This window comes from Gallinula chloropus (genome assembly GCF_964237585.1).
Source record: "Gallinula chloropus genome assembly, chromosome: 2".
Taxonomy (NCBI): Eukaryota; Metazoa; Chordata; class Aves; order Gruiformes; family Rallidae; genus Gallinula; species Gallinula chloropus.
Genome location: NC_140086.1, coordinates 118,417,462 through 118,431,064, shown reverse-complemented (window position 1 = coordinate 118,431,064; position 13,603 = coordinate 118,417,462). Strand labels below are relative to the sequence as shown.

General features: G+C 43.6%; 1 protein-coding gene across 3 annotated transcripts in view; it reads right to left on the bottom strand.

Annotated features, from left to right (window-relative positions):
- Positions 1–1,823: 1,823 nt before the first annotated feature.
- CAPN7 (calpain 7) overlaps positions 1,824–13,603 on the bottom strand; it is a gene marked incomplete at its 5' end in the record, with an annotated part of 29,124 nt that continues 17,344 nt past the window's right edge. For 2 of the 3 annotated variants that reach the window (XM_084260178.1, XM_084260179.1), the window contains 9 exons: positions 1,824–2,343; positions 2,426–2,514; positions 3,703–3,837; positions 6,403–6,465; positions 7,143–7,288; positions 9,590–9,665; positions 10,088–10,223; positions 11,827–11,926; positions 13,266–13,410. In XM_084260178.1, coding sequence (XP_084116304.1) covers positions 2,199–2,343; positions 2,426–2,514; positions 3,703–3,837; positions 6,403–6,465; positions 7,143–7,288; positions 9,590–9,665; positions 10,088–10,223; positions 11,827–11,926; positions 13,266–13,410 — 1,035 coding nt within the window. In that variant the 3' untranslated portion in view covers positions 1,824–2,198. The remainder of the gene's footprint in view (positions 2,344–2,425; positions 2,515–3,702; positions 3,838–6,402; positions 6,466–7,142; positions 7,289–9,589; positions 9,666–10,087; positions 10,224–11,826; positions 11,927–13,265; positions 13,411–13,603) is intronic. The other variant, XM_084260180.1, reaches the window with a different exon arrangement.

Sequence of the window (13,603 nt, the reverse complement as noted above, 5' to 3'; positions counted from 1 at the left end):
GCTTCTTGTTTAGCACAGTGTGGAACCTGAGCCTTCTGCTCCATTCATCCAGGATAAGATTTAGTACAAGGCTGTGCTGGGTGGGATGGGGAGGAAAGAGAAACCCTTTTCCCACAGACTGAAGCCAGAAGAAAAGCTTCAGCTCTTACTTTGGGCAAGCTCCAGTAGCTCCAACAGCTGAGGCCGTGCAAGAACCTGGTGCTGAAGGTCAGCAGCTCTGGCCTCTGCCTTTTGTACTGCCACAACCAAGGCTCAGTGGAGACTTCCCAACACCCTCTTAACTCTCCAGGTGAGGAAACAACCACAGGACACCCCTGCCACTCTCAGAAAACATGATGCATTTGTAGGAAAAAAGGGAGGTGAGTGAAACTAATTTTGTAGGGATGAAGTGAGGCTCCTTGGCGTGTGCTCTGCAAGCCAAGGGTAACTGCAAAGAGCCTAAACGTGGTCTTTGTGCCCCTGCTGTTCCTGCTGCTGCTGTGTCACTATCCACAGAAACTGCCCTGCAGAGGGAGGTGAGTCACCCTGCCAACAAGCCTGTCACACTGACGTTTCCTAGCCCAGCTGGTGTTTGAGGGAAGTGCCCTCAGAAAGGCCTGCCTGTTCAGTGCCCTTTTAAGGTGAGGTGCTCGTTTTAAGCAGCTGCCTGATGAAGGAAGTGAAACAAAAGTATCCTGTGCTCTCTGGAGAGGGCTAATGGCAGATTTCTTGGGGAGGAATTTTACCCTCCCTCTGGTGCTACCGCAGGACATGTGCTCAGTCTCCCAGTGCCTAAATGGCACCAGTGCTCCCAAGTAAGATTTAGATGGTCCCTTTTTGCTTGGAAAACTGCCAAACCAGCCTCAATGGCAAAGAATGGCTGATGGCTGCTGCACCAACACCCTCTCCCCCAATACAGTGGAGGTTTAGGCAGCTACTTGTAAAGAGACCCAAAAAAATACCCGTTTTTAGAAGTAGCGAGGCAGTTAGAAAATTAAAAGCTTGGTTATCATCTTGAATTGTCTTCAAATACAAGGTATATGGAGTATGTATGGATGCTCTAGAGGAAGAGCAGAGAGCGTAGGCTTTAAAAAAAAAAGAAAGAAATCTTGTTCTGCACTAATCCCAACTAATCTCACTGTGTTCTGATGACCTGCACCCCTACTTCTGTTGATGGCACTGGCCAAATGCTTGATTCATTCACTGTTTTCAACTTCCAAGAGAAAAGGCACCTTCTCAAAGATCTCCTGTCTTGTGGGAACAGCGAGTGCATATCCTGCACTGGTGGTTTCTTAGGGGGAGAGGACTGTGATCCTTTCCCCACAAGCTGAATACTCACTGAGGAGAACAAAACAGCTCTGTGGTGGGTCAGTTCCCCAGCAGCTGCTGCCCCTCAGCATGCACAGGGCACCTTTAGATGGAAACCTTTCACAGCTGCTCAAGGAAGGGGGTGCTGCACCCTCTGCACCCAGCTCCCAGCTAACCTGTTTCCTCTGCTCATCGCGATCAAGCGAGGTCTTGCAGCTAGCAGAAAGCCAGGGAGTACCTGGTGCTGTAATATGATGTACTGTCAGTAGCATGGGTATGAAATCACAGCTCACAACTGTATGTGTAATACAAGTGAAGCTCCTGGTTTTCTTTTAGAAATTGCTAAAGCCGGAGTCTTCCTCTTCCTTTACTCCTATGTACATACTGAAGATAAACTGAATGGGTTAGTCTGGATTACTACATGCTTAGCAGTAGTAAATTTGTATTTAGATGTGAGGACTAGTTCAACACACAAACATGTAGTGAAAGCTATTTGGGCCTGAGGCTGAAGAAGCAGAATACACAGGAGTGTTTTTTCTTACATGTTTACTTTAAAGCATAAACTCTTAAACCCATATACCCTCTATTTTAGGGGGGGGAGACTTTTGGTGTTGTGTTTTTCTCTCAACTGGCTCAGCTTTGATTTGAAGTGTGGGCCAGTTGCAGTGATTCGAGTTCTAGCGATTTACTCGACCTTGAGCGCTTCAGCCTGGTCACAGACCTGCTGAGCCCACTCCAACACCATAGCAGCAAAATCCACAATTATCCAGCTCACTGGTGATCTCGTGCCCTTGGCTACAACTTAGGGTGTACTTTTATGCATAGGTGTAGTAAGAGTTGTTCACCTGTTCTCAGGCAGCAGGACAGACCAAAACCACCTCCCTAAAACGGTAGCGCGCAGATCTGTCTCCTCACTGCAGCTGCGACACCTTAATGGGGTTGGTGCTATTAAAATCTAAGAAGAAAGGACCCTCTTGTTGAGGCAGGAATGTGGTGGGGATGATGTTGTAAACTCCAGCAACTAGGTTCTCCACTTCCAAGTAGCAAAATCCGCACCTATGGTGGAAGAAACACCCAGTTAGACCCGAGGTGCTGAGGCAGGTTTCCCTCCCCTGAGCCTTCCTGAAGCGAGCGTTACCTGTAGTCACCGCTGCTCCTCTTCTGAAAGCCGTGGGGACCAGGATCTCCTACTGTCGAGACTGTGACGAGTTCAAAGCCAACGCTGTACTGCCTGCAAGTGATGCAATGTGACAGACTGTTACTGCAGTTGTTTGGCTCATCAGGATTACCATGAACAGGGCTGTTCAGTAAAAGCAGCACGGTGTAACTGGAAGCCAGCGCAACGCTTTGTCGTGCTTGTGACAGGACCGTTCAGTCAAACTCCACCACGCCACGAGCACAGAGTTTGGAGGAGAGAACACATCTGAGGTTTGGGACCAGACTGTGGAAAATGCCTGCTAGAAGCCTGCCACTGTGTTTAAGCAGACTGTGAGTAGTTAAACTCGTGGTGACATACTCCAGTGCCACATGGCTCAGGTCCTGGGGTGTGACCTGATCCCTGTCAGACCAGTCGGCGATCTCAGCAGAATTCCTCATGTTGTGCTGTAACTCGGGACAGTTTTTCTACTACCTGTTAATGCATGTGACAGGCACCACTGTCCCTGTCATTCAAACTACCCAAATATCATCTGCAAACACAGAGAAAGAGAGAGACACCTGCTCAATTAGTGTAACCACGCTTCTGTGCTCCTCTTCGTTGCACAAGAGGAGGAGTCTCCCCAGAGAGAGGAGGGTGGACAGAGAAGTGCTGCTATTTCACAGGCCTCACTGTACAACACTGCAAGAGAAAAACACCTGGCTGTGTGTTGGGGATGTTGCTATCTGGAAGCACTGTGATTTGAGGTGCCTCATGAATTTTGCTAAGGAAATGCAGCCAGTGGAGGTCTGCTCTACAGGGCACTTACCTCCAGGACTTCTCCTGGCCTGCTAGTGGTGGAGGTAAAGTCACTTTCCGAGCTGAAGCTACTGCTCTGACTGTTGTTTGAGAGCCTGTTAGGGTTTAGTATCCTGCATATTTAGCTCTACTACAAAAGAAAATAAATTATGATGGTAATTCAAGAGGAAGAAAGAGCCCTTGGTACCATCTTCCCTTCCACATAAGGCCTAGCTCTGCTCCAGCCCCAAAACCCAAGAAAGAAGGCTTCTGCTTTCCTTGCAGGTCCAGGATTTCCTCAGTTTTACATCACTGTTGGTGCTGAAGCTAGAAACATAGGTCGTGCTCCATCTGAGCCACCTCTCATACCTTGTCTTCTGGATTTTCAGGGAGAATCCCACCCTCCCTACAGGGGATCCTAACAAAGGTGTGTCTTTAGCACATGATTGCTCTGGCTGTGTTGACACATGCCTATTCTCTACAAACCTGGGTCCCCGTAGTTCAATGAGTAATGGCCCATTCTTGTCCAGCTGGAACTGATAAATGGGGTTATTTTTGTAGGTGTCTCTGAAGTTTCCACATCCTCCAGCACTGTGACCTTTCCACTGTCCATTAACCTGAAAAAAGTCAAAAGCACAGAAAATGCTTTATATTGTGACAATGTGTATTGCTTATTTACACACACAACCAAGACCAGAGGCTCCTCTCACTTTAGAGGTCCCTGACTTTAGTAAGCTCTCCTAATTTTTAAAGTGCAAGTGAAGGACTGTAAAGTATTCAGAAAAACTCACTGCAGTTGTCTTATGAGAAGTGTTCTGAGTTCTTCACCTTATGTTTAATAGTTCAGTACTGAGTAACTGTTTCTGAGTAACTAATTCTGTGGTGAATTAGTTGCATCTAATGAAGGATTTATAGTCCCATCTATCCCATGACTTTATTTTTTCCAGTTGCTTGACCACTCCTTTGTTGTGGGAAACGAGAAACACCAACAGCTTGGGAAGCAAACACTACCTGTGTTGTAACCTCTCCTTTTGAAATAGCTGCCCCCAGCACTGTCCATTCACCTCTGTGCTTGGAGGAACCAGCATTACAGGATGAGAGATCTGTAAGGACAGACCCCACAGTGGCAGAGACACACAAAGGAAAAAATGCTGCCCAGGCTTTGAAAAGCTGGGCCATCTGTTTGTAAGTTCCTCCTGCTAGTTATTAAACTGAAAGGTTAGGCGTGTAAGACACGCCAGGCAGTCACACAGATTTACAGCTGAGGTTCATTCCTCTTCTGTTACTTCCCTCCCCTTTCTGTCAAGCCAGTAAGGAGCAATGATTTTTCCTGTGATCTGACTTCTTTACTCAATGTCCAAAAGCCTCAAACATGGCAAGCTTGGGAGCAAGGGGAAAATTCTGCCCCCACCATGCTACTACCTGGGAACCTAAAACTGCTGCTCGCTGTTAGCTTTCCAGGCCTTCCCCACTTCTCCCAGGACTTGGTGAGCTCCAGACCTGACCCCTCAGCTTCAGTCTAAGGCATCTGGCAGAACTGGCTTCTACTGACAACTGCCCATGAGTTACCTGCCTGTTTTTCAGCACCAGGAGGACTAAGCAAGCACCACATAAGCGTTAAGTGCAGGTAACTGGTCTACATTTAACCACAAAGAGCCAGCCCTGAACAGGCAGAATGCTCCTCTTAATTCAATACTAGACAGGTACCTTCAAATAATTATTAGGAGGTTTCCACACACTTAATTTTCTTTTGAAACATAATACAACATAAAACAAGTCCTGCCTCAATCAGACTGGTCACCTTCAATGAGTTTTTGACCTCCTAAGGCATTCCCCTAACCTCAGCCCAGTTTTTAAGAGCTGAAAAGGAAAATATTTCCTGGAAGTTCCAAGCAAATAATCTCACTGTTCCCAGAAACCTCTCTCCAGACCAAGAGCTCTTCCAGAAAGAACAGCTGCACAAAACCCTGCCTGAACTTAAAAGCCCACCTACAAGCCAACATGCCCCCTGATCACAGAAAGTCATGTCACCCTTGGCTCCAGGCACCCATGTCCTAGAAAGGTGACTGTCCCACTGTGGCTCAAGCCAGACTTGTTTTTCTCTTCCTGAAGAAGCTACTGTCTGGACAGAAGTCTTCTGCCTACAGTGGGACTGCCAGGGCATGCATGGGAGGTACAGAGATTAAAGTTAAGAGCCGCTGGCTTACTTTTTCTCGAGGATAAAATTGCAAACACATGCAAGTTACTTTATCCTGTGAGCTCTTGCCTGTATTTGTACTTCAGCTGAAGGTGTGACTGCAGCTCATGTTGACAGCTGAAAAACAAACAGCAGCTGGCCCCAAAACTGCCTGGCCTTCTGACTTCATTTCAGTCAAGCTGTTTTGCTCCTGGACCCTGCTGCTGTACTCCAGGGAGCACCTCTACATAAAACATACCATGGGTGCACTGCCTTCATCCTGCTGGGCAATTTGAGTGCTTATCCCAGTGGTTACAGACCTTGGGGATGTGTCTGACCAGTGGGCTTACTTAGGGTGGCAATATCTCAGTGCTTTACTGTTCCTGAATTTGGCATAGTCCTGTACCTGGTGCCTTTGGTTTGCCATTGCTGGTTCTGCCCCATCATGCCAAGGGTTTTCCCAAGACCATTAAATTCTCACAAGGGGAAATGAGCAACGCTCTTACAGAGCTTTTACTCCCCAGTAGTACTCGTACAGACTGATCGCTGTAGAGTCATTATGGATCGGGGTACAGGTTGCTATTCTAAAGGCTGGTCTATTCTACAGAAGTCTTACAGTGTATCTGCCATGGTACAGCTATAGCCACATATTCTGTATCAGAGATGGAGCTTATATACCAAATTCCCCTGAGAGTTAAAGCACTGCCTGTACAGAGTGGTGTGAACAGAGCAAGGCAGCCCAAGGACTTCAGTGCTGGTATGAATCACACTAGCAATGCGGCTAATTCTTCGGCAAGTTATATGTAACTTGAGTATAGGACTGGTCTTGTGCTAATGATGTTTAGTTTGAGCTTTAACTAAAAGATTCATGTGTTAGAAGATAGCCCAAGCTTGCATTTTTGGGCAGTGGTATAAAAACTATATGTAAAAAGGTTGTCCAGCCCAAGACAGAAAAGCCAAACCAGAGTTATTATCTAGTGACCCACAAAAGAGAGCAGTTCTTTACCCGTTTGGAAATGGTGTAAGGTGTAGGAATCTTGGAAAAGGTGAACTTGCACAAGGAATATACCTGTGTGGCAAAAGAAGCAGCTGGTCACATATATGCCTTACAATTTTCACATGAAGTCATGACATGTTAAAAAGCAGAACTGCCTGCACATGTTTTTTAGATACTTGTTCACTGCATGCCTGTGTTATTCATCAAACACCATCTGAAATTCAAAACCCTCAACAGTGCTGGGACTAACAAGGCTCAGTTCTACTTAATTTTTATGAACACCTCCTTCCCCCAAAATGGAAACAATCTGAATTTTACTTTTTTCACTGGCAAAAGAGAGACATCAAGCACTGATCATCACATAATTTGGCAGTTACAGAAAACTCAAAAATACTGAGCCCAAGGACTTAGAGAAGTCAAAAAACTTTCAATCTTAACTGGGATCTAAAACAGGCTTATTTTGGATACACAGAGAACCAGGGCTCTGCCTGTACAAAGATACTGGGTTTTTATTCTAAGAAGTAAAAGTCTTTTTCATTTGATTCCATTACTAAACACACACACACAATACTGTCTTAACTACAGTGGAGAACATTATCAAGCACTTCATCCAGTGGTTCTGCACCACCATTCATAGCCTCCCTCCCCTAAAATAACAGTATCCATCCATTGTATACTTTAAAAATCAAACTTACAAAGAAAGGCCACTTTTAATCGCTTACATTCACAATGAAATCAATACTACATACCCTGATGGTGTAATGGATCGTGTTTTGTTTCTCATACTGGGATACTACTAAGGTGAACGTATGGGATCCTGGAGAGGTCAGCTTTATCTTGGTCAGATAATGAGGACTGTTAATCCGAATGCCATCGATGAATGGAGGAGGATCAGCTGAAAAAGAAAAGGATCAACATTTTTTCCCCCCTCATCAAAAAACCCTCCAGCGTGATAAACTTCTTAGCCATTTTCTATCTGTGAATTTTGCCAGGCAAGTCAGATTGTTGGTATGAAGGTTAGCCTGGAAGCAGACCTGATCACTCTCAGAAGAGCAGAGTCTCAAGGTTTGCTCATGAAATGGACAGATAATCTTAAAAGCAATCACCACTTTGAGGAGAGGTACATGGCAGGTAAGCGGGCACAAATTCTGCACTGGAAAATACAGCTGAAATCCCAGGACTTGCAAGACCTGTTTATCCATCTCCCTCCAGTGTTGCTGCTCAGGGGAGACCTAGGGTGATCATGTTGAAATTTAAAGACAAAGAAAAGGAATGTTTGAGCACTCTAAAAAAAAAAAAAAAATCTCTAGTGGTGGCTGTTCCTTCTCCACTGTCTGGACAGTTCCAGCATTTGAGCTGCTAAAATCTTTGCCCACTGGCTACATAAGTAAAAAGAATACATTTTATAGTCTTAACTAACTGACCCACACTTTCTCTCTCCAAACCCTTGTGATCATTTCACAGACCTGGCTGCACCCCAGTACCAGCGCACATGCAGTACTTCTTATAAACATCCCAAATATTTGCTTTTACAATTAGACAATGTAATTTGTTATTTGGCCTCTAATTGGTTCTTTCCAGACTTCTTTTAATTTCAGTGAAGCAGGAACAAGTCTAGCCAATTACTTCAATAGGCCCAGGATCAGGTCCCTTTATTTTCTTCCACACAGCAACACGGGAGAGGGGAAAGGATTAATATAAAACAATGAGAAGCTTAGGAATGGGAAATCTCGGCTTCGCTGCCGAAGGATTAACCTGCTTTGTCCCCATCTCGTTTTAACAGATGGTAAAAATAATACTGCAGCTTGACCAATCTATTTCCATGGAAAAAGGTTTTAAACGAGTTTGAACTTGTGAGATTAAAAGTTTATAAAAGAGCTTGGGTACTGAGACAAAACATACAATTCATCCAGTTCTTGGTAGCAATCTTGCTGGAAGAACCTCTCTTTCAAGCACAACCCAACAGTTCCCTCCACTACACAAATGCCTTTGGTTTGCCCACTTTGTACTGTTTTTACTACAACAGGAGGTAAAATAAGCCCCGCTACAAGTACTAACAGCACCAGAAGCAGCAGATGCTTTAACAAGATCAGCTCCCACAAAAGCAGATGATGATTTGGTCATGTCTCAACAGATGCTTTCCACAGAAAGCTTGGATTCTAGGGGAATTGGTCAGCAGAGTTCGCTGAGCAAGACCAGAGCTGGACAGCACAGCCCTCACCAGCCACGTCAACAGGCAAAACCTCCCAAACACAATTCTTTTTGAAAAGGGCATTAAAGGCTGCTTGCTAATTAACTGCTGCTATTGCCTGCTGCATGAGTAGCTACCTAAATGTAACCCCCAGTTCTAAAGAGGTGCCTTATCCTTCAAAGCAACAGGCCGAATCCTACCTGTCTTAGGTATACATTTTTACTGAGCTATTCCAAGGAACATTTTTACAGATCTCTGACAATGTAAAGAAAAAATAAAAATATGCTTTTACTAGTTCTACCTTACAGTTGCAGCCTGCCCTTTCCACTCAACCTGGGCATTACCTCTATTTCCTGAGTCTCAACCTGTGTTTCAGATCTGCTGCCTTGAAATATGACATACACGGCTCATTCACAGCTACAAGGCTCCAAAAGCCAAAGCCCTTCGTCTCTAAGCGAGTAGAATCCAGCCAGTAATGATCTAGAGCAATACTCTGATAAAATCTGAGCATCTAAATGTTTTTCTTAAGCATTCCTTACCTGATACTTTGAAATAGGTTAAAATGTTCAGCTGTATCTCACGAGCTTGCTTACGTACTTTACTAAGGCAAGTTCATAGAACAATTAACCTTGAGTATTTTTATGTAGTGGAACCCCATGAACTATAAATAATTTCAGGAGCATAGGAAATAATTATGCTGTCAAATAAACAAAAGCACAACATCTGTTCCCTCTTAAGCATGAGCTACTGCGACTGCAAAATAACCAGAAGAGGAAAGGAAATGCTGCAGCAGCACTACGCAGACCTCTTAGTGTGCTTCCAGCATCTGTCTACAGCCTGGTTTATTCCTTCAGCATGGACTGCTGCAGGTGGTCAAGCAGAGCTAAACAACTGGTTTCAGACCATCTTGTTTTAAAGCAGAAAGCACCTTCCCTCTCTGCAAAATCCCCTACAGCTCTCCATTTCTGTCTAGCATAAACTTCTCAACAATTCAGGGTCACTAACCTGGATAGTAAACTTTTTTGCCATCAGTCTTGTATACAACCATGGTGATGAACTCCCGATTGTGAGCAAAGTCATCCTGTTCAAAAAAAAAAAAAAGCACAAATCAAGAAGATGATGTAGACTTCTGCAGAACATAACACATAATCAGAGCTGAAAACACACGCTATGAGCCCATACTTATATGTATTGAGATACCAGATTCAACTCATTTTAAAATACCCAAAGTACATAAACTGCCCCTAATTTCAATTGTAAGAGTTCAAGCCCCAGGATTCAAAGTTACTTCAGAACCTTTAGAAGGGAATATAATGACTTAGCCCAGTCTTTACTCTGGGTCTATTTCAACAACCTTGTTAGTAGGCACATGTACCTGCTGAACTTAGTTTACATGTAGCCCCAAAGCAGTAATAAGCAGTGATATGCGAACAGCAGAAAGCCATACAGAAAGATTTACAGAAGACATTGCACAACTCTTAATGCAGAAAAGGGACCAGGCACCTTATCTGTGATGTGTCTGCTCAGCAGAACCCAGACGGCAGCACCACCCTGTGGGCACTGGACCTCCAGCTTGTACTGCGGGTTGTTAGCCAGGCTGTAGGCATCCTTCACCGGACCGTGCTTTGCATCCCACGTACTGCAAGTAATCAGGCACGTTATTAGGCGAGCAAGAGACCAACTTGTGCTTTGAAAACATGCTCCAAATCCCACACATAGCCAAAGCAACACAAAGTTACCAAAGGCTGATTCTCTACTGCAATCTATGACAGTGGTTACCTGACAGAACGGCATCAGAAGCATCATCTTACAACCTCGTTAGTTAAAGGACTTCAAAACGAGTGTGGTAATAAAAAGTGCTGCATAGAAAGAGCGTGGCTGTTTGGTACAGTGACCACAAAGCACAAAAAAGGCTGAACCCACTCAAGGAGCCTGGCTACCCCATTACAGCCATGACTGCACAGACCAGTATTACGTGACAAACACCTAGGTTTTTGTAACTGCAGAAGTCCACATGTAAGCTATGGTTAGTTTCAAAAGCTTGCTGATTTTTTTCATACAGTTTTTTACTGAGGTATTTTTGTATTTTAAAATCATGTTTGGAAGGGTGCCTACACATAGTGTTAAAGATCTTTCAGGTACCCTATTACAACATCTGCCTGCTGCCTCATGAACTGTCTAGACAAGGAAAACACAGTATGAAAAAATAAACAGTGCTAATGACTGAATGTAAAGCCTGGCACACTGGAAACAGAAGTGGACAAAGCTATTCCTAAGTCCCACTGACCCTCCCACACTTTTAAAACTGAACAGCACGTGTGGAAGGTTGATACCAACTAAGATTCAAATTATCAAATTATCACCATCACTAATCTACTTTTTATGGCAATTGCCACTGCACTAGCCATCTCCCTACACAAAGGTATGTCAATCACTAAAAACATAAGGAAAGACAGACTGGTAGATGAACTCTGAGATTAGCATGCACATTGCCTCAGCTTGCTGCATCACTACAGTGTTATTTCAGAATTAATCTGAACGCAAAGATGCCTTCACAGATAAGCTCAGCAATTGCTCCTTGGATAAAGGAGCTTGTGCAGAGTTAACATATGCAGAAACAGTGGTAAAGTGTGGTATAGAGGAGTGGAAAAATGGAGAAAACCTTTGCTTTCTGAGAGTCACCCACTTATCCTCAATCTGGGTGACAGAAGGACAGAGTGTGACAGAGACTATGTAGGAGACAGGTACCATCTTCAGAAAAAAAATCATCAGGCAAGGAAGATTGCTTTTGATAACTACAACTGGTAAAAAGTGAAACTAAGCTACTCTGACGTCAGTGAACACACTCTGTAAAGACAACATGCACTGCACAAATGACCTGTGGCTGGCCAGGAAAGTTAATTGCAAATAAAACCCAGGTCACTGAAACACTGTCCAGTCAGTGCTCGCAGACAGATGGCACAAACGTCTCTGTCGGAACAGAAATCAGTTGTGGGACCAAGGTCAGAATCTGGTTACACAACCCTAGGTCCATGGCAAAGGTCACTGGAGATTCAACCATGTTACAGATGCAGACAAAACCTGGGCTGAGAATTTTAAAGTTTTAAGTCAGGCTCAAGAGAGCATGGTTGGAGTCCAATCTCTGCTGCTGTAACAAGGAAGGACAAGAAGGAAGGAGGGCAAGAAAACACCACATCCAAACACTTAGATATCGGCACAAAAGTTTTCTCTGTTGGACCAACCTGTGAATACACGTAGATTCTTTAAAGAGACTTGGGTTCCAACTCAAATAAATAACATCATAGTACTGGCACAGGTCCTCCCAGGCAATCCAGAAAATGCCTAGAAAGGAAATGCTGTTATTGTTTCCTTACCAGACACCTTGAGTTTTGTTTGTTTTTCAAAATTCTCATTCTGGGCAAATGACAGAACTTATATAAACTAACATTTCTGTAAAAAGTAGTAATAAGGTCTGCATTGCCCAAATTTCTAAACCTAAACTTAACCCCTGTAACAAACAAATTGAACCAAGAAAAACAAGTCAGTGTGTGCTCATGATCAGGGACTTCCTGAAGCTGTCAAGATGCTTTTCATTCTCAAGTGCTAAGCAGAAGACACGAGAGAATCCGTTGTATTGAAAAAGAGACATCATTAACTAATTGACCTGCCTCCCCCTTTCCTAGATTTCTGGGGGGAAAAAATAAAATAAAAAGTTTACACAGTCAAACGGGTTTTCCCAATTCAACAGCACTTCAGCAGTCATCCAGCACAATCAAGTATTGAATCAACATGTGAGTCTGTTTGAATGTATTTCTAAGGTAACTCATCCAACATCCACGTGATTTGCTTCAGACCCTGAATCTGCTTCATCTTCCCAACTTTCTCATGCATTTATTCTGATTCTCTGCAGCAACCTTAATTGGAACTCCAGCCAACAACAATGCCTGAAAGCCAACAGATTCCCGATGAACTGAAGGGTAAGGTACAGAAAGGTAACAGGCAGCTGCAGGTCTTGCAGTAATACAAGAAATAAAATAAATTGCAGTCAGAATAGCTTCACACTTAGACAAGACCAGAATGTAAATCCAGTCAGAAGAAACAACTCCCTTACAAAATTATTAGCATAATTTAATATAAATTTTAACTACTAGATGCTGCAGGCATAGATTCCTTACTAGATGAATCAGTAACTAGAGTCAATCACTCATATCTGTCACAAAACCAGGCCTGCTCTTTTTAGATTTAAATCAGAAGTGTTCCTTAAGCATTTGCACCAGGCTTACCGTTAAATGCTATAACTTAATTGTTCTGGATGCATACTGTTATCAAAACAGAGGGGCACTGCACAAAAGGGCTCCCTCCCAGAGACACACAGACAGCACTGAGGATACTATACAAGAAGAGCAGACACCTCTTTCTGAATGTAAAATGCAGCTTCTGCAGAATTTCTAAACTATCAGCAGCCTGCCCTTCTACCAGTCACTCACACCGACTTCCCAGATGCTACTCTGCAGCTCACTCCCTGTGGAAGGTAGGACAGAACAAGCATTCCAAGTGGTTTCTCTGGACAGCGACATTTGTTTTACTCCCTCTATCTGCTTAAGTATTTCTTTCCACCTTCCTGCAGGGATACACCACAAAGATCTATCTGAAGAGACAGTGACTTTTTAAACCTTAGTACCATTGTCTATTTTCTGAGCTGTTCTGGGATCAAAGTTCAAGTATTTTTGTAAATCCAGGGTCCAATTTCTTGTGTCGTTTTCACTGTATCGCCCCTTCCAACGTAAATGGCTCCAGGGGTTTTTCAACTGAAGAAATCGAAGTCCCTGAAGAAATACAAGATAAAATTACCGACAATAACTTGCAAAATAACACAGCTCATTAAGGTAATTTTTGTGTTTATGCTAACATAGAACAGGGACCAATATCTCAAGAAAATACAGCATCATTAAGTTTTCTGAAATTTCCCAGTGAAGTTCAAGACAAAATAAACTAGGTAAGCCATTAGAGATAAAAAAA